Genomic DNA, 25872 nt, shown 5'->3' on the forward strand with positions numbered 1-25872 from the left:
TTTTAATTACTTTAGGTTTAAATAGTCACATGTGGACAGTGCAGCTCTAGAAGCCTGCTCCTCTAAGCAGGGTCCCTGGAACGCACGCCCGTATCAACATCAGTTGGAAATTTGTTAGAAATGCAAATTCATGATCCCCATCCAGACCCAGTGAAACAGAACTTCTGCAGGACAGGCAGTGCACCTCTGTGGGTAAAGCCCCCCCAGACTGTCCGACGTGCTAGAGCCAGGACTGCTGACCGCAGGGAACCTATTTGCATGCCTGCTGAAGACAGAACTGGACCACACACCTGCACGCCCAACCCTCCCGTCTCCTAAAGGCCAGGCTGAGCAAGAACAGGAAGTGCACACTCGGTTTATGCAAAGTCAGTGTCGTATGCCGAGGGGCAAAGGGCAAAGTGGGAAAGAAATGTCCACAGCGACAACCTGCTCCCAGCCCGTAGGTCTGCTGGCCCCTCTGCAGGACTCAGCCCGTGAGCCTCACCCTGAGGAAGGCAATTCCAGTGACCACGCCCCACCCCCGAAGGGTCAGGGGCTTTCGCAAGGGGTATTTTGACGGAAGAAGTTTTCACCTAATGCACTGACCTTAGAACCTAATTCCCAGGTAAGAGGCAACTAAACTCTAAAGACTCAAAAAGAGGGGGTTTGTGGAAACCTGGCCAAGATTCATGTTAAACGATTCACGCCTTTGACTCAGTCTCCCCAGGTCTGGAAATGTTATAAGGAAAGCTTCCAAAGTGAGAACGTTCTGGTTGTCCCTTGTTACAATGCTATGTCTGCGAATGAAAAGGGAGGGCTTCGTTCATCTGACCAACACTACAAAGACCGAACCAGCCGGATCCCCGACCTCAAGAGACCCCACCGGTGTGAACAGCAATAACAGGGGCAAGACTCTAAGAAAGCAGAGGGCGTCCAGCCAACGGGACAGCCTGGCACTAAGACAGAGAACCCTACGATGACCCCGAAAACGCTTCCCGTGAGGGTCGCTCCATAACGTTCCCTCTGAACACAATTCAGTGAAACTGTGAACATTAGGAAAAACCGGACACAAACTAGATGACAAACAAAAGGCAACGTTTCAAGCCAAATATCAGAGCCCATTGGTTGAATTACAACGTAGGCGTTAATACTATTCCCAGAGAGTTGCAACAAAATGTAAACATGTTCCTGGTTTAAGGTGAAAACAGCTTCCCCTCCTTTCACGGGGACTGGACTTAGTGACTGGTTCCCAGAAGATAGAGCGGGGGCAGGTGGGGGGTGGTCTTTACAAAGGAGAGATCGGGAAGACGCCACCTTGGCCAGGAAATCAAGGTTTCCATCACCCTTGACAAGCCACGGTGAAAGCAGGCACCTCTTGAGCGAGGTGAAGAAAAAGACCTTCACCTCCGTGATATTCTTCCCAAACACAACCTCAGGTTACCCTTAACTCCACTCTAATCATGACCAAAATATCAGACTAACACAAACGGACGGACATGTTACAGAATACCTGAGACCTACTCCTCAAAACTGTCAAGGTCATGAAAGACAAGGGAAATGGAGAAAGCGTCACAGCCTAGAGACCAAAGGGGCGGAACAACTAAGTACAATGTGGGGTCTTGGGTGGGATCCAAGACCAGGAGAAGGACACGGGTGGAAAAAATGGTGAATTCCAATAAAGTCTAGGGTTTACCTAACAGTCATAGAGCAAATGTGGTCTGTCAAGTTTTGACATGAATGATGTGAACCGCAGGGAAAACTGGCCAAAGGGGTATATGAGAAATCTCTGTGCCATCTTTGCAACTTTTCTCTAAACGTAACATTATTCCAAAATTTTTAAATTAGTTAAAGAAGAACACAATGGAAAGTCATATGTATAGTTACATATTAATGAAGTAAAATGAACAACAAACCAATAAATAAAGTTGAGGATGGAAATCTACTGAAAACAATTGTACCCAGAGTTAAACAGTGCCTACCACTTAATGTCAAATTCACACCAATTTTTTCTAGTTTTCAGTAGTTCCAAAATTTTCTATAACGAACATGAGTTACTTTCATAATATATATACACTACCAAACGTAAAATAGATAGCTAGTGGGAAGCAGCCACATAGCACAGGGAGATCAGCTTGGTGCTTTGTGACCACCTAGAGGGGTGGGATAGGGAGGGTGGGAGGGAGACTCAAGAGGGAGGGAATATGAGGATATATGTAGATGTATAGCTGATTCACTTTGTTATACAGCAGAAATTAACATTGTAAAGCAATTATATTCCAATAAAGATGTTTAAGAAAAACAAAAAACATAGGCTTGGGGTTCCCTGGTGGTCCAGTAGTTAAGCCGCTGAGCTCCTAATGCAGGGTGTGCCAGTTCAATCCCTAGTCAGGGAACTAAGATCCCACATGCTTTGCAGCACGGCCAAAAAATAAAATTAAATAAAACATAGGCTTGTTTACCATATCTAAAAAAAAAAGTCCATGTGATATTTTTAAATGGGCAAAGGACTTGTCTAGATATTTCTCCAAAGAAGATATACAAATGGCAGAAAGCACATGAAAAGATGCTCAAGATCTGTAGTCATTAGGAAGATGCAAATCAAAACCAAAATGAGATACTACTTTACACTCACTGGGATGGCTGGAGGGAGGGAAGGGAGGGTGGGGGGGGGAAGGAAGGGAGGGAGGGAGGGAGGAGGTTAGGTGTTGGCAAGGAAGTGAGAAAAACATGAAATCCTGTTGCTCTGCTGGTGGGAATGTATAATGGTTGCAGCTGCTGTGGAAAACAGTAGGCAGTTCATCAAAAAATGGAACAGTATTACCATTTGATCCTGCAATTCCACTTCTGGGTAATGCACAAAAGAACTGAAAGCAGAGACTGGATACCCATATTCACAGCAACAATACTCACAATAGCCAAAAGGTGGAAGCACCTGGAGTAAGTGTCCATGGACAGATGGACGGATAAACACCATGTGTTATATGCACATAGTGGAATATTATTCGGCCTTAAAAAGGAAGGAGATTCTGACACTTGCTACAGTCACGTGGGTGAACCACGAAGACATCATGCTCGGTGAAGTAAGCCAGTCACAAAATGCAGCATCCTTCCACACATATGCCCATAGGAGTCAAATTCACAGAGACAGAAAATATTGGGTCATTTTACAGAAAAACCTCAACGACCTTTTTGGCACAGCGGTTACCAGTGGCTGCAGAGAGGGTAACAGAGTGAGGGCTTAACGGGTACAGAGCTTCAGGTTTGCAAGAGGGGTAGAGCTCTGGAGACGGGTGGTGATGGCAGCACAGCAGCAGGAAGGCACAGAAGTGTACACTGAAAATGGCAAGTCTTACGTTATGTATATTTCACCACAATGAAACCAACACGTACTTTTCAGTCAAAGGAGGTCACAGTGGGGAAGGGAAGATTTCTGCCTTTTACCAGCTTAGTGATCAGGTAAGCCACAGCTGACCGGCTAGGTTGCTGTGGACAAGTGATCTAACCTCTCCTGGCCTCATATCCTCATAAAATGGACCAGAGGGGGCCCAGCTCACCAGCCTGAGAGCCTTCGTTCCATACGCTTTCCCCAATTCCCTAAGTAAGGAGAGTGCTCAGAGCGGCGGGTGTTACAAAGTGAGTCCTCAGCAAATGCCAGCTGCTGCCATTTTGCCTCTCGAGAGGCTGAAAAGGGAAACATGCTCAGGCCAACAAAAACCCGGGATTGGACACTGCCCGAGCCGGGCCAGCCCACAGTCTGCCTCCCATCCCCAGACTCTTTCCTTTGTGCTGCAGCTCCTTTGTTTTCTTCCAGGAAACGGGACCACTATGCGAGACAGGAAAGGAGGGAGACTGGCAGAAGTCAACTGCCCTTTCATTGGCACCTTGGTCAAGTTCCTTTTGAAAAACTCCCTCTGGGCCTCACAGAACCACAGGAAAGGTGGGATTTTCCACGTGTTGACAGAGCAGCAGGGCTGTGCCCAGCGGAAGGGAGGTGGGGGAGCGGGAACAGTAAGCAAGGAACAAGGAATCATGGCCAGAGACAGACGTGCTCTCTGCTGAAGGTTCTGGAAAGGACTTCTCTGCGGAGGACTTGCAAGAATCCATTCTGAGCGAGAGAGCTGGAGGGAGGCTCCCACTTCTTGACAACAGAAGTTGGAGAAGCAGACTGTGGAACCAGATCAACAACGCCGTACCCCACCATGTGGAGAGAGGGCCCAGGAGGGCTCCCTCTCTCAGCTCTGTGCCAGCCTCAGCTGTGAATCACGCCAAGGCCACAGGGAAGGGAAACAGTCATGGGAGGCTCCACCTCCGAGACTGAAAGAGGCCAGTGTGTATAAAATCCCCCAGCGCGGGGACCTCGTTTGATCCACCCTCCGTAACACAGGCGGAGCCCAGGTGTGGGACCACAGAACGCTGGCTGAGAGGAGGAGGGAGTGAAAGGAAGACGGACAGAGACACGGAGTGAGCTGCTGGCTGACCTAGCAACGTCACTAAACTTTTCACCGCTTCATGGTTACCATCTGCAAAGCATCCCGTGGGGCACGTGTACAAGAGACCACAGAGGCTCTGAAATCAACAAGTGATAGATGACACTAGCCTGACACTAGAATGCCTTAGGGATGGAAAGACTTTGAGGAACAAGAGAGGTGAGTTGTAGAGGTTACTTGCTGCCTCATTTATGACGCTGACGCCTCTTAATGGAGAATGGAAGGAAGGAAAAACATTTAAAAACTTTCAAAGAGGTCTGATGTGAGGCTAAAATGATACAATTGATTGTCAAGTGCTTAGTACAGTGCCTGGCATTCTGGGTACTCAATAAATGGTGGTTTTTTATCTTTTTTTTTTTTTTTTTTTTTTTTGTGGTACACGAGCCTCTCACCGTTGTGGCCTCTCCCGTTGCGGAGCACAGGCTCCGGATGCGCAGGCTCAGCGGCCATGGCTCACGGGCCCAACCGCTCCGTGGCATGTGGGATCTTCCCGGACCGGGGCATGAACCCATGTCCCCTGCATCGGCAGGCAGACTCTCAACCACTGTGCCACCAGGGAAGCCCATCATTACATTATTAACAAGAACTGGATCATAACCGAAATAAAATGGAGAGGATGTTCAACCTCACCCATAAACAAGGAAATGCAAATTTAAGCCAAAATCCACTGCTGCCTTTTACCCGTCAGATTAATAAAGGTCAAACTCTGGTGACATAGTGAAACAAGTACTTTCTTGCACTGTTGGTAGAAATAGAAATTGCTACCACCTCTCTCAAAAATCTCAGACCCGATGACACCTGGCCGCTGGAATTCCTCTTCTGGGAATTTATCCTGCTCATACCCTCATCACCTAAGTGTACAAAAAGGGAGATGTGAAGGCTTTCACAGTATGATAATAAAGGACCAGGAACAACTTCATGTCGATCAAGAAGGAAATGATTTCTCATCAATTAGAGAATTACACTGCATCCATCCAAGGACAAACCGCATTTGATACAAAAATGTCTGGCATGGAGCGTTGTGTGCTGACAGGGAACCACTCCAAGACGTGCTATTCAGTGAACCAGTCAAGGACACTGAATTACATGTTATCACATCGCCCCACTCATGTCCACCCAGCCCTTACGACCATCGCTACTGAACTGGGTTTACCTCTTGATGGTCAATCACCCACCACAGAGAAAGGGCAGGCACCATGGTGATCCTGTTTCTCCCCGGGACACAGAAGGGGCTCACACGTGAAGGCCTAAAGGACGGGCTGCAAGTGCTCCACAAAAGAGGAGGCACCTCTGCAGACGGACTGGAATTTTCCACTGCAGTGAGGTCCCGCACGGGTGGAGATTCTGTCACCATGACCCCCACCACCTAGCACTGTGTCCAGCACCTTGTAAGTCAAACCTAACTTCATGAGGCACTTTCCACAGCAGAGAACTTGCTCCAACCCCCTCAGAATGTTTAAAGGAAGAATGAACATCGGAGTCCAAAACTATCGGGAGAAAACTACAAAAATGTGAGTGAATCTTACCTGTTTCTTCTGGTTTGATCCACAGAATAAATCTGCTTTCTCAACCAACTGGGAAGAGAGTTGAGACAAAGAAAGTAAGTTAGAAAACAGCACAAGTCTAAGTGAGTTCTATAGGATGGGACAAAGGAAACTGGAAACAAAAAGGAAGGTTTTCCAACTTTCTAACTCAGGCGACTTGGGAAGAAGCAGTTTCTCCTTGTGGTTGAAATGCCCCAGCTGAGCCAAGAGGCCCCTTTGACAGAGGTTGGCAATCTTTAAACTGACAATTCCCTCTGATATTAGTTATTCCCCAAAAAGCTGGTAAGGAAAATGGTGTAAATCAGAGGGCTTTGGTTTGCTGGAGGGACAGTAATTCACACACCAATCCCACCCAAAGGGAGTGGCAGGTGGAAAATCCCAGACCTCAAGCCTGAGGTCCTTTGATCAGTCAGCTTAAGCCCTCTTCCTAAATCCTTTAAGAAACAAGCCTCCGGCCCTCCCCTCAAACCCAACACCAGTACGAGCTTCTTTCTCAGCCCCAGTGCACTCCACACTCCAGCAGGCCAAGACCAAGGCCCAGCACTGAGACAGGCTTTTCTGTGAGATGCTGGAGAGTCCACAGCCACTAATGGGCACCTACTGCATACAGGACACTCAATGAGCCTCCAAGACACAATGTTCCCTTTTTCTTTTTTTCACCATGTTGGCTAAAGGGAGCAGAATAAATGCCTGAGTGAGCGAACACAGAGGTAAACAGGCCAAAACCGTCACCTCTCAATGATGGTGGGGGTGGATGCACTCATCACTTCCTGGTGTAAGATCTTCAAGCCAGAGAGCCACTTAGTTGCATCTTCTTTAGTGTCGGCTGCAGAGGTGAGGGGACAGAAATGCTGTTACTCCCCGGGAAGACAGACCGCTGCTTAGGGACCCCCGCCCCACCTTCCCAGCCCCACACAGACCATGGGGCTGGGAGGAGCCTGTGCTGGTTCCTAGGCCCTACTTTTTGTCTCAGATGAAGCCATATGCCCACAGTGAGCCTCCTACAGCAGGGGTGACAAGCCAGTGCCTTTTTAAAAGAGTTTTAGCCCTATGCTAACGAACAAGAGGCAGGACCTGGGATAACTTGTACCACAATCCTGAGCAGCCCTGAGCATCTCCCCTGTTTCCCTTCAAGGCCAGAGAGAGGGGTGCAAAGTAGGTGATGCTGATGCCTGTAAGGGAAGCGGCAACAAGTACCAGTTAAGAGCTTGGCATCATCGGCAAGTCCCAGTATACCACTTCAGGGTTGTGTGATGTTCACTTGGTTACGTAACCTCTCTGTGCCTCATTTCCTAATCAGTAAAGTGGAGATGGCAATGCAAACAACTAGTCCAGTTCTTAAACATCTCCAAACTAGGGAGTTTGCTAGTCTAGATAGAGCATGCTGAGGTTTCTGCTCTCACTCTTCCCGTGTGGCTGAGGAGAAAACTACAGCTCAGAAGAGTGACGGGACCTATCCCAGAGCCAGTAAATAAGAAGCTGGGATCCAGACATCACCCTGGCATCCTGGGCTCCACGTCTTGCTTGGGCTTTCATGGCCTCCCTACCAAGAAGAGCACCCAGGCTTCAGCCTGCAGGGGGGCTACGTGGACAAAGCTCTGAAGGGACACGGTCATGGGCCCCTCTCTCCTGCCCCATCTCTGCCTCCTGCTACACACCATCAATCAGACGTCCACCCAACACTTCCTACATCCAGCTTGCTAATTTCCCTCCTCCAAGCCCTGGCACATGCAACGTCCTCTCCCTGGACCATCCATCCTCTTTCATCCCAACTCCTACCGATGCCTTAAAACCCAGTTGAAAAGTCACCTCCCCTGCAAAGCCTTGCAGGGAATGAGGCACTGTGTATTCCTCCAGCATGCTTATGTTTGGACTACTGCTCTTATCACAGAGTACTCTAAGTTCCTGTCCACACGTCTGTCTCTCCAAGTAGACTGTGAGCTCCTTAAAGGCAGCAACTGGGTCTTATTCCTCTCTACAGCCCCACTGACATCTAGCACAACCTGGCACAGAGCATATGCTCAAAAGATGCCTGATGCAAGCATGAGTGAGAAATCAAACCAATGAGACCTAACTGACCCTAAATTTTATGTCTTTTATAACTGAGTTGTAATAGTTCTTAAATATTCTAGGTATGTTTTTTATCAGGCATACGAATTGCAATTTTTTTTCTCTACATTGTGGGTTGTCTTTTCACTTTTTTTTCCTCTTGGCCGTGCTGCATGGCTTACAGGATCTTAGTTTCCCGACAAGGGATCAAACTCGGGCACCCTGCAGTGGAAGCTCGGAGTCCTAACCACTTGGACCGACAGGGAAGTCCCTCCCTGACCCTAAATTAAATGTCTCTAACGCTACTCAGCTTTCACGGTTTCCCCCCACTTTGGTCTACTTTTAATGCTACTTATTTTCTCTCTCGTCAGTCATGATTGTACATCAAGTTCTAAGTCAATAAATTCTAGGATTAGACCTGAAGGCAGCTACAAGCTTCTGCCCCTGAGCAAAGTGCCTGAGCTTTTTCACAGCCCTTCTCCTGGCTGCTCTGAGGCCTCTTTGACTTTCTGGTGGATTCACAGGGATGGCCTGAAATCTCACCTCCAGATACGTGTGTCTACGTGTGTGCACGTGTGTGTGTGCACGTATGCGTTTACTGTAAGTGCATGTACGCATGTTTACATGTGTGAGGTGGAACATTTCAGGATAGTTCCTTTGGATCAGTTAAGCTGAATAAATGGTGCAGACCAGACTCTGCTGGACGAAAAATGTACCCTGCCTTCAGCTTTCTGCACGAGCCAGGTAGGCCCTTAACATAATCCTTTCCACATGCCAGTGAAGTCAGCTTTATTAGGCTCCCCGTTTCACAGCTGAGCAAACTGCAGCTCAGAGAGGCTGAGTCGCTTACCCAAAGTCACACAGCTAGCAAGGGACAGGGTTAGGATTCAAAACCATGACACCCTAAACGGGCATTAGCGGTCGGGCAGGTGTGAGCATCCTGCTAGTGAACTTTCTAGGAAGGAAACAAAGACCCAGGGAGGGAGAAAAGCACATGTCATGCACCCACCTGCTAAGCTGAGCGTGCTGAGGACGAACTGGGTGCCGTACAAGATGGTGAAGCAGCACTCTTCCTTCTGGCGGACTGCTTTCGCACGCTCAAAATCCTTGGAGTTCTTCCCTGGGCGGATTTCCTTTATTTCCATGATATCCACTGAAGGAAAATTAACATCAGCCAGTCAGAAGCTGGAGTTCACTCCATCTGAGGCTGCAGCCATGCGCCTGCACCCCAGACACACAGAGCCCAGCTCTTCACTCCCCAGAGTGAAGACAAGCTGGGCCAGCCCCACAGTCGTGCCCCGCTTGCAGGATTATGTGCAAACAATGAAATGCTTGTTGTTCTAAGCCACTAAGTACTGGGCAACTTGTTGAACAGCAATAGATGACAGAAAAAGAGGAAACCCATCCTCCCTGGAACCCCCGCTGCCACGTGATGCCAACTCACTCCTAGCCAAAACCTACCTGGCCAGGATGGCACCTGACCCAAGGGTGACCCCTCCCTCCATGGGATGGCCATCTAAGGGTGACCCCCCCACACACAGGGTGGCCATTAGGCCCAAGAATGACCCCCTCCCCTCACAGGATGGCCACCTGATGCAAGGGAGACCCCCCCCTTCCTGACATAGGATGTCCCGTGAACTAAGGAGTGCCACAGAGTGACAAGTCCCCCCATCCTTTCCTCCCTTTCTTCTGTCAAAAAAGCACCTTTTCCTGGGATGAACCCATTTCACGTGATCAACGTGAAGATGATCCACATCCCGACACCTTTCACCACCACAAGCCAAAGGAGGGGCCAAGGGTCCCAGGAATGACCAAGATGTCCCACCCCTGGCACGGTGATGGGTTTGGGGATGAGCACATGGCCTAAGCTGGGCCCATCGGCATCCCCCTGGGACTTATTTATTTGGCCAAAGCTATTCATCAAATTTCTCCCGCTGCTGCTGCCAGGCTGACAAAACGTGAGTCTAGGGATAGCAGGGTCCATGTGGCCTGCCATACAGAAAGCAAAGATTCGTCCCTGATGCACTACTGAGGCCCTGGGTCCATTTGGGCTTGAAGCCACTTCTGCGCTGGAGCATGCTACCTATGTGACCCAATAAATTCTCTTTTTTGCTTTGGTTAGTGGGAAGTGAGTTTCTGTCACATGTAACCATAAGAATCCTGGGACATACATCTTTGTGCTTACACTGAAGAGAGAAACAGGAAAGAGAGGTATTCCTGGAAATGAGAGAGTAGGGACAGAGACCTCAGCATTGACCTGGGATCAGGGAAGCAAACAGACCCAAGTGAACAAAGGCATTTTAAGTCAGAGTTGAACTGGCAGGAAAGGTTCACAGCCATTCACACATAACAATAGGAGGAGGAGACAGAGTATTAAATTAGGGGAGGAGGGGACGGAATGAACCAAAGCCTTTTTTTTTTTTTTTTTTAATTTATTTTTGTCTGCGTTGGGTCTTCGTTGCTGCACACAGCCTTTCTCTAGTTGTGGCGAGCGGGGGCTACTCTTCGTTGCGGTGCACGGGCTTCTCATTGCGGCGGCTTCTCTTGTTGCAGAGCATGGGCTCTAGGCACGTGAGCTCAGCAGTTGTGGCTCAAGGGCTCTAGAGCGCAGGCTCAGTAGTCGTGCCGCATGGGCTTACGTGCTCCACGGCACGTGGGATCTTCCCGGACCAGGGCTCAAACCCGTGTCCCCTGCATTGGCAGGAGGATTCTTAACCACTGTGCCACCAGGGAAGCCCGAACTAAAGGCTTTTCACTTTCTTACCATGGATCTAGCTAGACTGAAAACAGTTTGGGGGACAAGAATCATGAAGTAAAGTGAAAAGACTTTAAATAAACAGCATTTGTTCTGTACCCTGTGTGTGGTGGTAGCTACACAAGCCTAAACATGTGATAAAATTCCTTGAAACTACACACCAAAACAAAAGCCCAAGAATGACCCCCTTCAGTCCACATAAAAAATGGTGAAAACTAATTAAGGTCTGACTACTCAGCCATAAAAAAGAACAAAATAACGCCATATGCAGCAACATGGATGCAACTAAAGATTATCACACTTAGCGAAATAAGTCAGAAAGAGAAAGACAAATACCACATGATATCACTCATATGTGGAATCTAAAATATGACACAGGCTTCCCTACTGGCGCAGTGGTTGAGAGTCCGCTTGCCGATGCGGCGGTTGCGGGTTCGTGCCCCGGTCTGGGAAGATCCTACATGCCGCGGAGCGGCTGAGCCCGTGAGCCATGGCCACTGAGCTTGCGCATCCGGATCCTGTGCTCCGCAACGGGAGAGGCCACAACAGTGAGAGGCCCGCGTACCACAAAAAAAAAAAAAAAAAAAGAAAAAAGAAAATATGACACAAATGAAACTATCTACAAAAGAGAAACAGAATCAGGGACATAGAGGATAGATTGGTGGTTGCCACGGGGGAGGTGGGTGGGAAAGGGTTGGACTGGGAGTTTGGGATTAGCAGATACAAACTGGTATATGTAGAATGGATAAACAACAAGGTTCTACTGTATAGCACAGGGAACTATATTCAGTATCCTGTGATAAACCACAATGGAAAAGAATATGAAAAAGAATGTATACACATGCATAACTGAGTCATTTTGCTCTTCAGCAGTAATTAACACAATATTGTAATTCAACTATTATTTAATAAAAAATAAATTTAAAAAAACTAATTAAGGTCTGTAATTTAATAATATTTTACCAGAGTCAATATCCTGGGCTTGACAACTATGGTTATAAAAGATGTTATCACAGGGGGAAATTGGATGAATGGTACACAGAAACTCTGTATTATTTTTGTAATGTCATCATGAGTCTAAAGTTATTTCAAACTAAAAAGTTTTTTAAAACACTTATCAAGGGACTTCCCTGGTGCAGTGGTTAAGAATCCTCCTGCCAATGCAGGGGACACAGGTTCAAGCCCTGGTCCGGGAAGATCCCACATGCCACGGAGCGACTAAGCCCGTGCGCCACAACTACTGAGCCTGCGCTCTAGAGCCCGCAAGCCACAACTACTGAAGCCTGCATGCCTAGAGCCCGTGCTCCACAACAAGAGAAGCCACCGTAATGGGAATCCCGCGCACCGCAACGAAGAGCAGCCCCCGCTCACCGCAACTAGAGAAAGCCCGCGCGCAGAAATGAAGACCCAACGCAGCCCAAAAATAAATTTAAAAAAAAATTTTAAAAACCCACTTAATTATGGGTGGTCCTATTATGGGGGTGGGGGTGGGGGTGGGGTCAAGGGGTCCTTCATTCCTCAAAAACTAACAACAAAACACAGAGTCTTTGTGCGTGCTCAGATTCACAGCCTTCTGGGGGGTTAAATCGGCACTGTTGATTTATCTGCTTCAGCAGTTATCTGAGAACATCTGAGGTATTAAATGTTTGTTCTCAGAAATCAGTTACTTACCCAACCCAGCTGACTGCCAGTTAAGAGTCTAGTGACCTTAAGCAATACTCTTTTTTTCCTAGCTATTCTAACAATGATTATCTAACCATTCTCTTTCCCCATAAAATATCTCTAAGAGGGAATTTCTGAATTGGCCAACTGTGAGCTTTTTTCCTTACAGCAAAATTATAATAAAAATTTGATGCATTCATAACTAAATAAAAAAATTTCAGATAATGTAACACTGTCTTCAGGCAATCACTTAGTCTTATCAATTCCTTCTAAATCACTCTTGAATCTATTTTCTACCCATTCCCAGGGCCAACACCATAATCCAAGCCACTGTCACCTCTCACTTGTGCTACTGAAGTAGCCAGGAGCTACCCCCACAGTCTTTTCTATGAAATGCAGACATGCTCAAGCCACCCCTGGGCTTCAAGCTTGCCGATGGCATCCCAGTGCTATTAGGACTAAGAACCAAGGCCATGGGATGACCCTGCCGACCCCATCTGGATCAACTGTGCATCCTCACTGTCGTGCTCCAGCCACACTGGCCAGCAGCTTGCATTCACTCCCCCACAGGACACCGCCGCTGGCTCTGCTGGGGACGCTCTTAGCCTAGTTAGCTCCACGTTCTCCCTTTCAGTTTCAGCTCAATCACCGTCAGACGCACAGAATACCCTCCAACTACTGCTATTACACACACCAAGCCCCTCTTCCCCACAGCACTGAAGAGGCCAAGTGCTTAGTGGTGTGAACCATGGATTCATGGCTCCTTCCCTAGATGGTGCATCTTTCCTCACCACTGTATCTCCACCCCTAGCAGAGCAACTGGTACACAGTGGGGCCCAATAAATAGCTGTCGAAAGAGGAAGCGGACAGAGAGAGATGGGGACACAGACAGGGACAGAGTGGAGATGTGACAGAGGGGGAGGCAGAGGGAGACAGACGCACACAGATACGAACACACACAAACGGCAACAACCAGACAGGGTAAAGGAGGGGCAGAGACAGCCAGACAGGAACAGAAGACAAGCCGTCCAGATGAGGAGGGAGGGAGATACAACCACGCAACGTACAGAGTCAGAGAGAAAGAAACATGCGAGACGGGAAAAGAAGAAAATGTAAACAGCCACTCTGATGATGCAAGCAGCCCTGACCATCCCTACACTACCCTTCACTTCAGGGCACGCAAGGATCCTTTGGAGGCCAGCCCTGGCCCAGGAAAGGGCCGCAGGCATCCACCCTCGCCAGCCGGGACTGCCTGCCTCCATGACGTCATCCTGATCACTTCCCCCTTTCTTTTCCGGGGATAAGTACTGGCCTATTCATCATGCTTCTGATAAGACTATGCTCTCTCCATTGGGTTGCCTTTGTTCCATTGTCAAAGACAAGTTGATGATTTGTGTGGATCTATTTCTGTTTTCTCTATTCTGTTCCATTGATCTAATTGTCTATTATTTCCCCAGCATCTCACTGTCTTGATAACTATGGCTTTATAGTAAGTCTCAGAGTACGGCAGCAGACACCTCTGACTTTGTTCTTCTTCAATACTGCACTGGGCATGCTGGGTGTTCTGCCTCTCCGTATAAACTTTAGGATCAGATTGTCAATATCTACAGAGTAATTTGCTAGGATATTGATTGTGATTGTGTTGACTCAACACCAAGTTGCAAAGAACTGACATACTGAGTCCTCCTATCCATAAACGCAGAGTACTTATTCATCATACTTTGTCAGCCAGACATTCTCCTGGATGTACACAGTCCTGACCTCCAAAGGTCTTACAGACACACTAGCTTCATTCTTGAGATTAAAAATAAAGGCAATAGGGCTTCCCTGGTGGCACAGTGGTTGACAGTCCGCCTGCCGATGCAGGGGACACGGGTTCGCGCCCTGGTCCAGGAAGATCCCACATGCCGCGGAGCGGCTGGGCCCGTGAGCCATGGCCGCTGAGCCTGCGCGTCCGGAGCCTGTGCTCCGCAACGGGAGAGGCCACAGCAGTGAGAGGCCCGTGTACCGCGAAAATATAAAAAATAAAAAATAATAAAAATAAAGGCAATAATAATAGTCATGTACAGCTCCTACAGAGCCCTTACTATATGCCAGGCACAGCGCTAATGCTCTGCACATGTCATAGGTCGGTTCCCTGGAAGCCAAGCCTGAGGCAAGGATTCTCTTTTAGGCTTTTATTGGGTGGTGGGGTGGACAAAGGACTGCAGAAATAGATGAGGCAGGAGAATAAAGCTAAAGCTAGGCTGTGGTCCCAGCAGGGGACGGGCTTCAGCTTGGTCACATGAGGCGCTGGAGCATGGATCACACCAGGAAAGTGAGTCTCCTGGAAACAGCGAGGCTGTCCTATTGTTCCCCCATGACTGTCCCCATTATACAGATGAGGAAACAGGCATGCAGAGGTGAAGTACCTCGGCCACGGTCACCAGCCAGCAAGTGGAAGAGCCAGGATTTGAACCTTTACGTTGCTTCTCACGGTCAAGCAGGCGACGCTGAGAAGTCATGTTAGGACATGCAGCCCTCTTCCCACCGCGCTCCGTCAGCAAGTCTCACCGTACATGGGCCTCCTGGCTACGTCGGCTCTCATTTAAGTGATTTCTCAACACCGCCTTCCTTCTCCCCATCCCTGCACTGATCCAGCCTGTCATTTTTACATCTGTGCCATAAAGTTCCTCACCAGCACCATCCGCATTCATAGGTTTCTTTGTTTGCTGCCTATCTACTCTCTCCTCTAAGCCCCAGGAGGACAAGGGTCGTGTCCGCCCTGTTCACAACCGGAGCCTCACACCCGCCTATGTCAGAGCCTGGCTCAGAGCAGAAATTCAGACTGCCGCGGAATACATGATAAGGTTTCCTGGGTGTCTTGGCTTGGCTTCCCCCAGAAGTGGACCCTGAGACAAGGATCTGAGCGCTTGCAGTTTATCCAGGAGCCGATCCCAGGAAACACCAGCAGAGGAGCAGGGAAGTGAGACAGAGAAGGCAAGCTGCTGATAAGGAGGCTGCTGTGTCATCAACCTGGCACCCCAGGGGCACCGGCAGCTGACCCCATGGGGATCTGGGAGCCCCTTAGAGTTTGCCCCACCGAGAGAGGGAGGGAGCTGGGGTGTTATCTCCCAACCTCCAACTGCTATTGGTTGAGGGCTGCTTTTAGGGGGCCTTAACTCCCCAGGCCTCAGGCAAAGAGCTGCAGCATTCACGGCGAAGTGCCTTTAATGTACAGCAGTGACTACTATGGCAGCAGGGTTAGGCCTCGGCATCCTCTGCTGTATCAGGTTATCGAACTGGTAGTTTCTGTGCTACCCCCACGGAACTCGGCGATCAGATGTTTGAGGGCTGCAATGTCTCTCTAGTTCAGGCAGAACAGTGGCAGATGTGGACAAGTCCCAGTTGTTGAGGGAACAGCGTCTCTGGGCTCCCCCAGGAGAGATCCTACATGGAGACGGGACGAGATGTTACTGTCCCTGTACGTTCTGTAGCCCCAAAGCTATCCTGGATCAGCAGGTGGTTCTGGAATTACAGGTGTCAGTGCGCTCCCTCGCTCACTCTCTCTTTTTTTTTTTTTTTTTTTTTTTTCTTTTTGCGGTATGCGGGCCTCTCACTGTTGTGGCCTCCCCCGTTGCGGAGCACAGGCTCCGGACGCGCAGGCCCAGCGGCCATGGCTCACGGGCCCAGCCGCTCCGCGGCATATGGGATCCTCCCAGACCGGGGCACGAACCCGTATCCCCTGCATCGGCAGGCGGACTCTCAACCACTTGCGCCACCAGGGAGGCCCTCTCTTTTTAATGTAACAGCTTCAGTAAGATATAGTTCACAGGCCATACAGGTCATCCACATGAAGTATACAGTTCAGTGGCTTTTAGTATATTCACAGACTTGTGCAACCACCACCGGTGTCAACGTTAGAACATTTTCATCTCCCCAGAAAGAAACCCATACCCTTCAGCCTCCACATTTCCCACTCAGCCCACACCAGCCCCCGGACAACACTCATCTACTTTCAGTCTATAGAGACTTGCCTGTTCTGGATGTTTCATATAAAGAGAGGCATACGATACGTGGTCTTTTGTGTCTGGCTTTTAAACTCACTTGGCAGAAGACCTTTGAGGTTCCTCCGTGTTGTAGCACGTGTCAGTACTTCATTTTTATGAATGAATAATATTCCATTGCATGGATTGGGTCTATCTATTTATCCACTGATGGACATTTGGGCTGCTTCCACCTTTTCGTTATTGTAAATAGTACAGCTATGAACATGTGCAGACAGGTTTCTGTCTGAACATACAGGTTTCTTTTTGAACACCCGTTTTCAGTTATCTCAGGTTTCTGGTAGGAGCGGACATTGGTCCTCTCACGACTATACCCTCAGGGCTGCAGGTGTAACGGTGACGTGCCCCCTCATGCCACGCGGCTGACCAGCCACCAACCCGGGCCAGCGATGGTGCTCGTATGTAGGTGGACAGTCACTTGCTGTGCATGAGCTTATGGCTGGGCCTCTGCGAGCCAACACCGAGCCCTTCAAAGCTGTCACCACTACTTCCCAGGCCTTCTGCGCAAGCAAGGGCCACCCTCCAGACACACAGAGGTGCTCACTCTCTCGCCACCCCCTTGATTACCAGGGGCCCCAGGAAGTCAGGAAGGAAATCCCTGGCCAGTGGGAGTGGTTTTCTATTTGATAACTGGCAGAGTCTGCAAGGGCCCTTTGGGTATTTTTGTTGGCATGCCCAGTACTTGATCTTGCATCCCACGGGGGCACCTTCCTCGCTGAAGGGTGGTCCCACCACACCAGGGGTGCGGAGCAGCAAGAAGCGTAAGGCCGGCTGCACCCAGTCGGGTTAATCCCAAACCACCTTTCGGAGCTGCCGCTGGGAATAAAACCCTAGTGCCGGGGATGCAAATCCACAGGTTTCCAAGGGTCCCCCAGGTCGTGACAAGCCCATGGCTGGTGATGAGCAGATAAGACTCTGGAACCAGCGCACCCTGGGTTCAAATCCAGCAGGTGGTTTCAGGCCGTAACTTCACCTCTTCCTGCCTCCGTTTCCTCATGTGAACAATAGGAGAAATAATGGTCTCCCCACACGGTGCTCTCTGAGGATTAAATGAAAGTGTGTCCGTATGTGTGCGTGCGTGCGTGCGTGTGAATTAAAACAGTGTCTGGTAATTTTAACTAATAAAGATGTAGTAACTTCTAAGTGCTTGTTAGCTACTATTTTTTTAATTATTAATGCAATGGAATAAAGCTGAACTCATATAAGGCCTAAGGAAAAACACCATCTCTCAACTTATCTGTTGTGGAAATTGAAGAGCCAGATTCTTACGTAGTGATGTGGAGAAGCTCCACAACAGCTTACATAAACAGGATACCAGATTTATGTGCCTGCATCCGTGTGTGTGTGGGTCCACATGTATGTACAAACACATGCATGCACATATAGTATACAGGTGCCCGTTGCTGTTCAAAGTCTCACTATATTAATATTTACTGTAACTCGCAAACATTTTTTACCTAAAATGCACCACAAAGATCACACACCTGCTACAGGAAGGTCAGGTGCAGGCACCTGTGGACGTACTGCTGTGTATCAGTCTGCATTAGAGAGGAACATGTCCGGTGCTCTAAGGCTGAAAATCATCATGCAGCAAACCTAGCGTCCTGCCCACCCTATTCAGTCTTAGTGTTCACTTCTGGCAAGCCAGCTACCAACCAGAGTCCAATTTAGATGACCTCTTTAGTATTTTTAACAGATTTCATTGTCATTTCTATCAAGTTACAAAGTAGTTACAGGACAGAAAAAAATCAAAATTCAGAACCAATACCGTGTAGTATCATACGTATGAGTAGTAAGTTCATTAAAGCATCAAATCATTAGGTATTTGTTGCTGTCAATGCTTCGTATGCTTGCAGAAATATTTGATGGGCTGGTTTCTAGGTGATTAAGGGTGTCAAGCAACACTGGGGAAACTGGTTGGGTTTTTTCGAGCTGTTGGTAATGTGTCACCACTTGTATCCATGTAATATGACATAACACACTGCTATCCAAAGAAAGATGCTCTCCATTGTGTTTTCAGGAATGCACTGGGCTCAGCTGAGGAGGGATGCCTGTATTTGTACACGTGCTCATATGTGTGTAAAAGCATGAGAAAATGTTAAAAAAAGAGATTCCCACCAATTTGCTGACAACAGGGATTACCGGTGGGAAGGGGGATGGGCAAACGGTGGCAACGGGAGCTTGATCTGCACTGGCTGGAATTCTGGCCAAGGGGCACAGAGTCGGTAAGAGGACCGACTTTACTTTCCAAGTCGGCTCTGGTGGCCAGAGCTCGGGCCGAGTATGCTCATGCAGTCGGGCTCTGCAGCCGTGCTTCCTGCTTGAAGAAGTGAGATAACACAGCCACAGAAGCCAAGCCTTGTCTCTGAAACCTCCGCCCGCTTCCCAGCATCACCTCGGGTCTTCCCCAGGTCCGGCCACTCATCACCTGCAGACTTACACTTGGGGTTTTCTGCCCCCCCCCCCCGTCGGTTGTCCCCATGCCCCTGTTCTTTGACTCCTGTTTCCTTCCTCCTCCCACTCTTGAGTCTGGGCCGCTGTCTTGCTGACCCCCGCACGCCTGGAACATCCTCCTATCCTCACATGACCTATTCCCCAATTTCCTCGGTCGACCTCAAGTGGCACCACCCCCCAACAAGCTTAACAAAGTATCTTCAAGGAAGCTCCAGATGTACCCAAGGGGAAGAGACAGAGAAGGCTCGGGGACCTTCCTGCACATACCCACCACCCTCCTTTTTCCATCTTTCAGTCATTCAACCAACCAGGTAGGTAGTGATCATCTCGCTGAGCGCCAAGGATGAAGCCGACAGGCATGGTCCCCGTCCCCGGAAGCTCAGAGCCTGGGAGGACAGACCCTGTCCGAACCTGCACACAAGCACGTAAACCCACCACCACGCTAAACACCTCAAGGGAGCAAAATCAAGTCCACACGGGGGCTTCTTCCCAGCAAGGGGAAGAAAGGCTTCTCGGGGGCATGCGTCTTGGCTGCGTTCTGAAGGCTAGAGTCATCCTGGTGAAGGGGGAGCAGAAAGCCCTGGAAGGAGTCCCGGGGTCCAGAGACCCCGGTTCAAATCCCAACTCTGCTCCCCAAAGACGCCTGGGAGGTCGGGCAAGTCACCTCCCTTCTCTCTGCAATTTCCTCGTCTGCACTCACAGTGGTCCAGTAGCTCCTTCCCTGAGCTGCTCTGCAAACAAGATGAAATTACATTAAAGAAAAACTGCAGTGGCCCCCAGGAGGTCTCACAGCCAGGGTTAGTTGAGCTATTGGGATGCATGTTCTTTCATAGCGTCTTTCAATAACACCTTCACCACTGCTCGTGGTTTCACTTTGTCTCAGTGTTGCTCGGTCTCAGTGAAGGACCCTGCTTTAAAAAACCAAGGGTGTGGGCTTATTTCACATACACAGCAGCATCTGACCTTGCAGTCAGATAAAAAACTGAGATGCACCACAGAACACAGTTACAAGAGGCTCAACGTGGGAGAGGAGAAAGAGCCCAACTTTAAAAGAATCTAGAAGACACGTGCTTCAAGTTCCACTCTACTTGTCCCAGCTATGCAGCTTGGGACAGGTTTCTTTATTCTAGCCTAGCCTCTGCCTTCTTGTAGGTAAAATGGGGAAATAATATCCATCCCACAGGTAGATATTATACCTAAAAGAACTTGGTAAAACATTACAAATTATTTTAAAGCCTAGAGATGGGAAGTGAGGGGGGCCGTTCTCATCTTCCTTGTTGAAAATGTAAGAAACAATGGATGAGACTGCGCTGACAGCCAGAGGAGAATATGCCACCTCATGCTTCCATATAGAGACTTTTCCAGAATAACAACACTCAAATAATTATTTAGCTGTTCCTGGAATGCGCTGTATCCAGGCAGAAATGTTTGAAGGACTGTTTTATGGGTGTTTAAGAGTTTTAAGCGATCCCGGAGAAATTGACTGGCCTTCTCTTCCCTCCGGGGACTCCCTCTCCCCAGGGGAGCAGGGAACGCTCTCGGACAGCAGAGTCTGGAAGAAGGAACCGGGCTTGCCCAGCTCAGCCTCCTGGTCCAGCTCTTGTCCAATCCATCCCCCAAGAACCACATGCCCTGCCCTACTCCCTGCCACATGGAGTGGACATCCAACAGTGCCAGTGACAGAGTGAGCAGGTCAGGGGTCGGGGGCCAGAGGTCAATGCTAAACCAGACTCTTCAGGCAGCTCAAACGCAGAGCAAACCTTCTCATAGCCAGTTATGAGTTACCTGTGTTTCAGTTCTTGTTTCCAAACGCAAGAGAAAATGAGAGAAAGAGAAGTCTTATGAACTGGTCAGCTGAAACCCCAAGCACTAACTAACCATCAAATACAATTCTTTAAATATGCATTGTTTTAGTGTCACTTAAACTTGATGTTTCCTCACTCCTGCTGGAAATGAAATGAGAATAATCCCATGCGTGTGATATGGGAGAGGACTTTAATAAGAGTACCTACATTTTCTTTTTATGTCTTAACTGTGATGTATTTTACTACGAATTGGAAAAATACAGATCTAGCAGCCTCTAAACTGTGAGATCAAAGTTCCTTCTCTACAAATTTAACTTAAAAAGAGTCCATCTTAAAATATGTATTAGGTATATAAAACAGGTATTGTGCAGATATTTCAAAAATCATTCAGGCATTAAAGGAAGGACTCACTCCCTTATGCCCAGCCTATTAAAATTTTAATTTGCTTTGCCTTAGACCAGTATTGTGAATCAAAATTACACAGAAGGCCTTCATTGTACAAAGGCTATATATAGATATTTCCCCCACTGGACCAACCAGTTTTGGGTTTGGGGTTTTTTGGAGTCATATGTGCTTTTGACACTTTCTCGAATGTCAGTCATTTGATTATCAACTTTGTCAAGTGTGCCATATCTGCATAGTGCTGGCACTGTTTGTCTAATATTTATCTTTAAATCAACTCATCTTTTTCACTTGAACAGATGTATTTTAAGAATGGGTTTATGCCTTACGGTAAAAAGAAAACCAGTCCCGCCCACCATACATTATAGGAATTGTAAAATAACGCAGTCAGTGGAAACAGGACAATATTAAATTCTGCCTAAAACCAGCTGATGCCAAAAGGAAACCCTCACGTGCTTCTGAGTTGTAAGAGGACAAAAGCAGGCGTGTTAGAGGGTGTGAGGCCAAGTTCACCATAGTAAGACTCACAGAAGACACAGAAGCAAAGAGGTGGTTACCTCGTGGGGACAGTGGCCACAGAGCTGGACATGTGTAAATTTGAGCTCACGCTCACCTCGTTTGCATTTTACCATAGGTTTGTTATATCTTATTAAAGAAAAATGCCTTTCAAAATGAGACGTGTTAAAATTTTAGAAATGCAGGTGGGTATGGTCATTAAGAGGGATTTTGGTGGTGATGGAACTTCCAGTATCTTGACTGTGGCAGGGGATACAGGGACCTACCCATGGGATAAAATCGTGCAAAACAAACAGATACACACAGAGTATAAGGACAACTGGGGAAATGTGAGTAAGTCAGGTAGTGGACTGAATCAGTGCCAGCGTCCTGGCTGTGATGTCACACTACAATTTTGCAAGATGTTACCATTGGGGGAAACTGAGCACAGTCCACCTGGAAAATGAATCTTCATTTATCTCAAAAGAATCTTCAATTATCTCAATGAAATTTTCAATTACAAATACAGAGTATGGGGCTTCCCTGGTGGCTCAGTGGTTAAGAATCCGCCTGCCAATGAAGGGGACACGGGTTCGAGCCCTGGTCCGGGAAGATCCCACGTGCCACAGAGCAACTAAGCCCGTGCGCCACAACTACTGAGCCTGCGCTCTAGAGCCTGCGAGCCACAACTACTGGGCCGGCGTCCTACAACTATTGAAGCCTGCGCGCCTAGAGCCCGCGCTCCGCAACAAGAGAAGCCACTGCAGTGAGGAGCCCGCTCGCCGCAACTAGAGAAAGCTGGTGCACAGCAACGAAGACCCAACGCAGCCAAAAATAAACGAATAAAAAATAAATAAATTTATAAAAGAATAAAATACAGAATATCAAGAAAGAAAGAAACCAACCATGCTAGTAGCAAACAGGTATTCTCCCTGACATGATCAGAAAGACCAGAAAGGAACTTTGAAGGGAAGGATGCTCCCACCACTGGCTCATGTTCCAGGGGCCCTGCCTGGAAATCGTGCTTTGCCAGGGCCCCGAGCATGGTCTCCCCTGGGGGACGCTGGGGACAGCATCCCTTACCCCTCCCCACAGGCTGCTTCTCCATTCTAGGAGCCAGTCCTGTGCTCCTCCCTCCACCAGGATTCATACTATTTCTAGCCGGACCAGAAATAGATGCGCTTGGGGCTGGCCGATAAGCCAGTCACTAAAACCCAGAGGAAGTGGCCTGCAGGGGACCCACAGCGGGGCCTAGCTTGGGCGCCCACTCATTCTGCAAAGGCCAAGGACGGCAGCCAAAAACACAATTTCTATGTACGTCTGCAAGGAGCCTGAGTTCTCAGCACCTGCAGAAGGACAGCGTGGGTTCCCCCTGTAACAAGAGAACGACCTCTCGTCCCATCTACCCCCTGCCTGACCTCAGCCCAACCAGCGGCACTACACATAAACACACACTCATTCTTTGAGTCTGATGGTTCTTTTCTTGTTATTTTTTCACAGGAAAAGAAAGGTTCTGAGAATACAGACAATTATCTCAACTTTGACCAGGTTTGCGTAGAGAAAATTCTAGAGGTTGACTGATGTTGAATCTTCCCATGGAAAACGCTGGTCTTCGTCTTTCTACCAGGAGCCTCTTGGCTTCAGAGGAAACCAAAGAGGAGCAAAAGGGCAGGGAAGCCACATTCACAGAAACGTCTAGTACAGCCAGGCAACATATCAGGGATTCTGATGTGAGCCGAGATCGTCATCTGCATTCCAAAGATGGGGACACTGAGACTGAGATGCGTGACTTTCCAAGCCCACACTGGTGGAGCCAGGACTTGAACCCCAGCAGTCTGGTTCCCAGCCTGTGCTCTTAATCACTATACAGGGAAGAAAGACCTCCCTGCTGCTCAGACCTCACCCTGGGCCAACGGGGTCCTGCTAGGTTCTTCCTCTCAGGAGCATCCTTGCAAGGGTCCTGGCTCCGAAACCCCTACACAGACAGAAGCAACTCTGACAGTTCACCGTTTGCCGACCACCAGCCGAGTATAATACTTGGTGTCCGTTACCTCAGTGGTGCCTCCTGCAGCCCTAAGGGGCGAGTGGCCACCGTTACCAGCACCCCCATTTTGCAGAGGAGTAAACAGGCTCTGGCAGGCTGGGTGACCAGGGTGCGAGCCCTGCTGGTCCAGCTCCAGAGCCGGCACACTCCGGCACCACCCAGGCGGGCTCAACAACCAATTCCACCAGCAGAAAACGGAGCCCGGCCAAGGTCAAGCCCAGGGTAGAAACACCTGAGTTGGATGGAAAACAGACCAGACCCTTCTTACAAAATATTTATTAGGTGCCAGAGCTGACCTCCCCATCTCCTTAATCCTCTGTCAACCTTGGGAACAAACCCCCATTTTCCAGACTCGGCTCAGGAAGGTGAAGTCATTCCCTCAGGGCCACCTGGCCGGGCCTCGATGCCAAAAGCAGCAGGGCGGAGGCAATGTGGTGGTGGTGCAGAGAGAGAGCCCCACCAAGCAGGGGAGCCCGGCTCTCTGCCCTCCCCACTTCTATTTCCGAGCGGGCTGCTCCACCAGTGGCCTCTCTGAAAACCCTTGCGTGACCAGGATAGATACCGGCTAAACGTGGCTCCTCTCTTTGAAGTCAAGCCTCAGCGGGCGGAGGGAGATGCTAAACGTATTCGGGGCTCCCGCTGCCACAGTCAGTCCCTGGATGAGACAGGCAGAGATACCTTTTCACCCTCCGGCTTCCCCTGCAGGCACTGGGCCGTGCTGGCCAGAAAAACGGCTCAGGACCCTCGGAGTGACCGACAGAGCCATGATCAAGGGAAGGAGCTCCGAGGGACGAGGACAGACCGCAAGAGAAGGCCCCGCTCTTCCAGAAGCCGCCCCCAGAGTCCTGTGGTGAACACACGACACACTGGCCATTTCCACCCGGCCTAGAGAGCCCTCCAGAGAAGTAAAGCCCTCATCCTTTAAAGGGGGACTTCATCCTGGGGTCCGTGAGCCTTCATGGGGTCCTTAAAACCCCCAACACAGTGCCTTCCAGGCAGGGAAGGAGCAGGCTCTCCGGAAGCCCAGAAGCAGGAAAGCGCATTCATCTCAGCGCAAGGCCCAGCGCAAATGCCCCCTTTCTGGGAGGGCTTTCCTTCCTCTTCTCAACTTCCCCTTTCCGGGTTCTCATCACACTTACGGTAATGACTCGTTCCTCTGCTTTAGTGCTACAACCTTGACGCCAACACCAGGCCCGGCCCCGGGCCCCGGGCAAGCATGGCACACTAGAAGCCTTCAAATAGTTACAGGCGCGGATGCCTGGACCTCTGGGAGCTTAACAACTGCCTGTGCTAGCTCCCATCCTGCTCCCTTACAGCTAACTGGGCACCCACGGTCTCCCCCACCAGACCCAAGGCAGGAGGGCCAGCCTCTGCCTCATTCTTCAGTTTTGCAGGAACGGGGTCTGGCCCTCACGATGCCCTCAGTCAGCTCCATATCAGACTGCTCACAGAAGGTTAACTAAAATGGCAAATTCTGCTCGAAAAGGAAAAGGAAAGAATGCATCAGGAAGTATTCCTTTATCTCCTTGTTGCTGAACCTGAGGATTATTCCTAAAAAGCAGCTACTATGTGGAGCGGAGGCCGGGAGAAGGATGCCGACTATCTATCACCACCATGGAAATGATGCTAATAGCCTCCCAGTATTCACAGTGCGTCAGGCACTGCGTGCATTTCCTCATCTGAGCATCAGATCACCACAATATTATTATGATTACTCCCATTTAACAGAGGGGAAGACTGAGGCTGGAAGACTAGAAAGCCGGCAGCTGGTAACTGGCTCCAGGCTCCCAAGCCCATTGGCAGGGCATGACCAGTTCCAGCAAGACAGCAGCCTGCGGACGTCGGTCCCTTCTGCTGGGGGCAGAGAAGGGCCCTGTGGCCCCTGCTTTGCCTTTGCAAATGAGTTTTCACTGTGGTTAGCAAGCCAGCCCTTCATTTCCCCACGAGGCTCAGAGTTTTGCAAACCAAGGTTGCGGGGTAGGGGGTGGCAGTTCCTGTTACAACGAGCTAGAAGGTGAGAGCCTTCCTTCCCTTTCAGAGAGGGCAGGACTGGGGCAAGAGGGTCCCCCAAGCACTCCAGTCCAGGCAGGTCCACCCCGAGACCTCCCTGCACAAGGATCTGAGTCCAGCCCGGGGGGCACGAACGCTTG

The 25872-nt window shown here is 49.3% G+C and overlaps 1 protein-coding gene across 1 annotated transcript in view; it reads right to left on the reverse strand.

Annotated features, from left to right (window-relative positions):
* PLCG2 (phospholipase C gamma 2) overlaps positions 1-25872 on the reverse strand; it is a 150225-nt gene that overhangs the window by 85779 nt on the left and 38574 nt on the right. The window contains exons 2-4 of the mRNA XM_082605758.1: positions 9069-9212; positions 6743-6836; positions 5993-6040 (exon numbers count right to left, since the gene is read on the reverse strand). Coding sequence (XP_082461884.1) covers positions 5993-6040; positions 6743-6836; positions 9069-9212 — 286 coding nt within the window. The remainder of the gene's footprint in view (positions 1-5992; positions 6041-6742; positions 6837-9068; positions 9213-25872) is intronic.

This window comes from Mesoplodon mirus, assembly GCF_964341445.2.
Source record: "Mesoplodon mirus genome assembly, chromosome: 19".
Classification (NCBI taxonomy): domain Eukaryota; kingdom Metazoa; phylum Chordata; class Mammalia; order Artiodactyla; family Ziphiidae; genus Mesoplodon; species Mesoplodon mirus.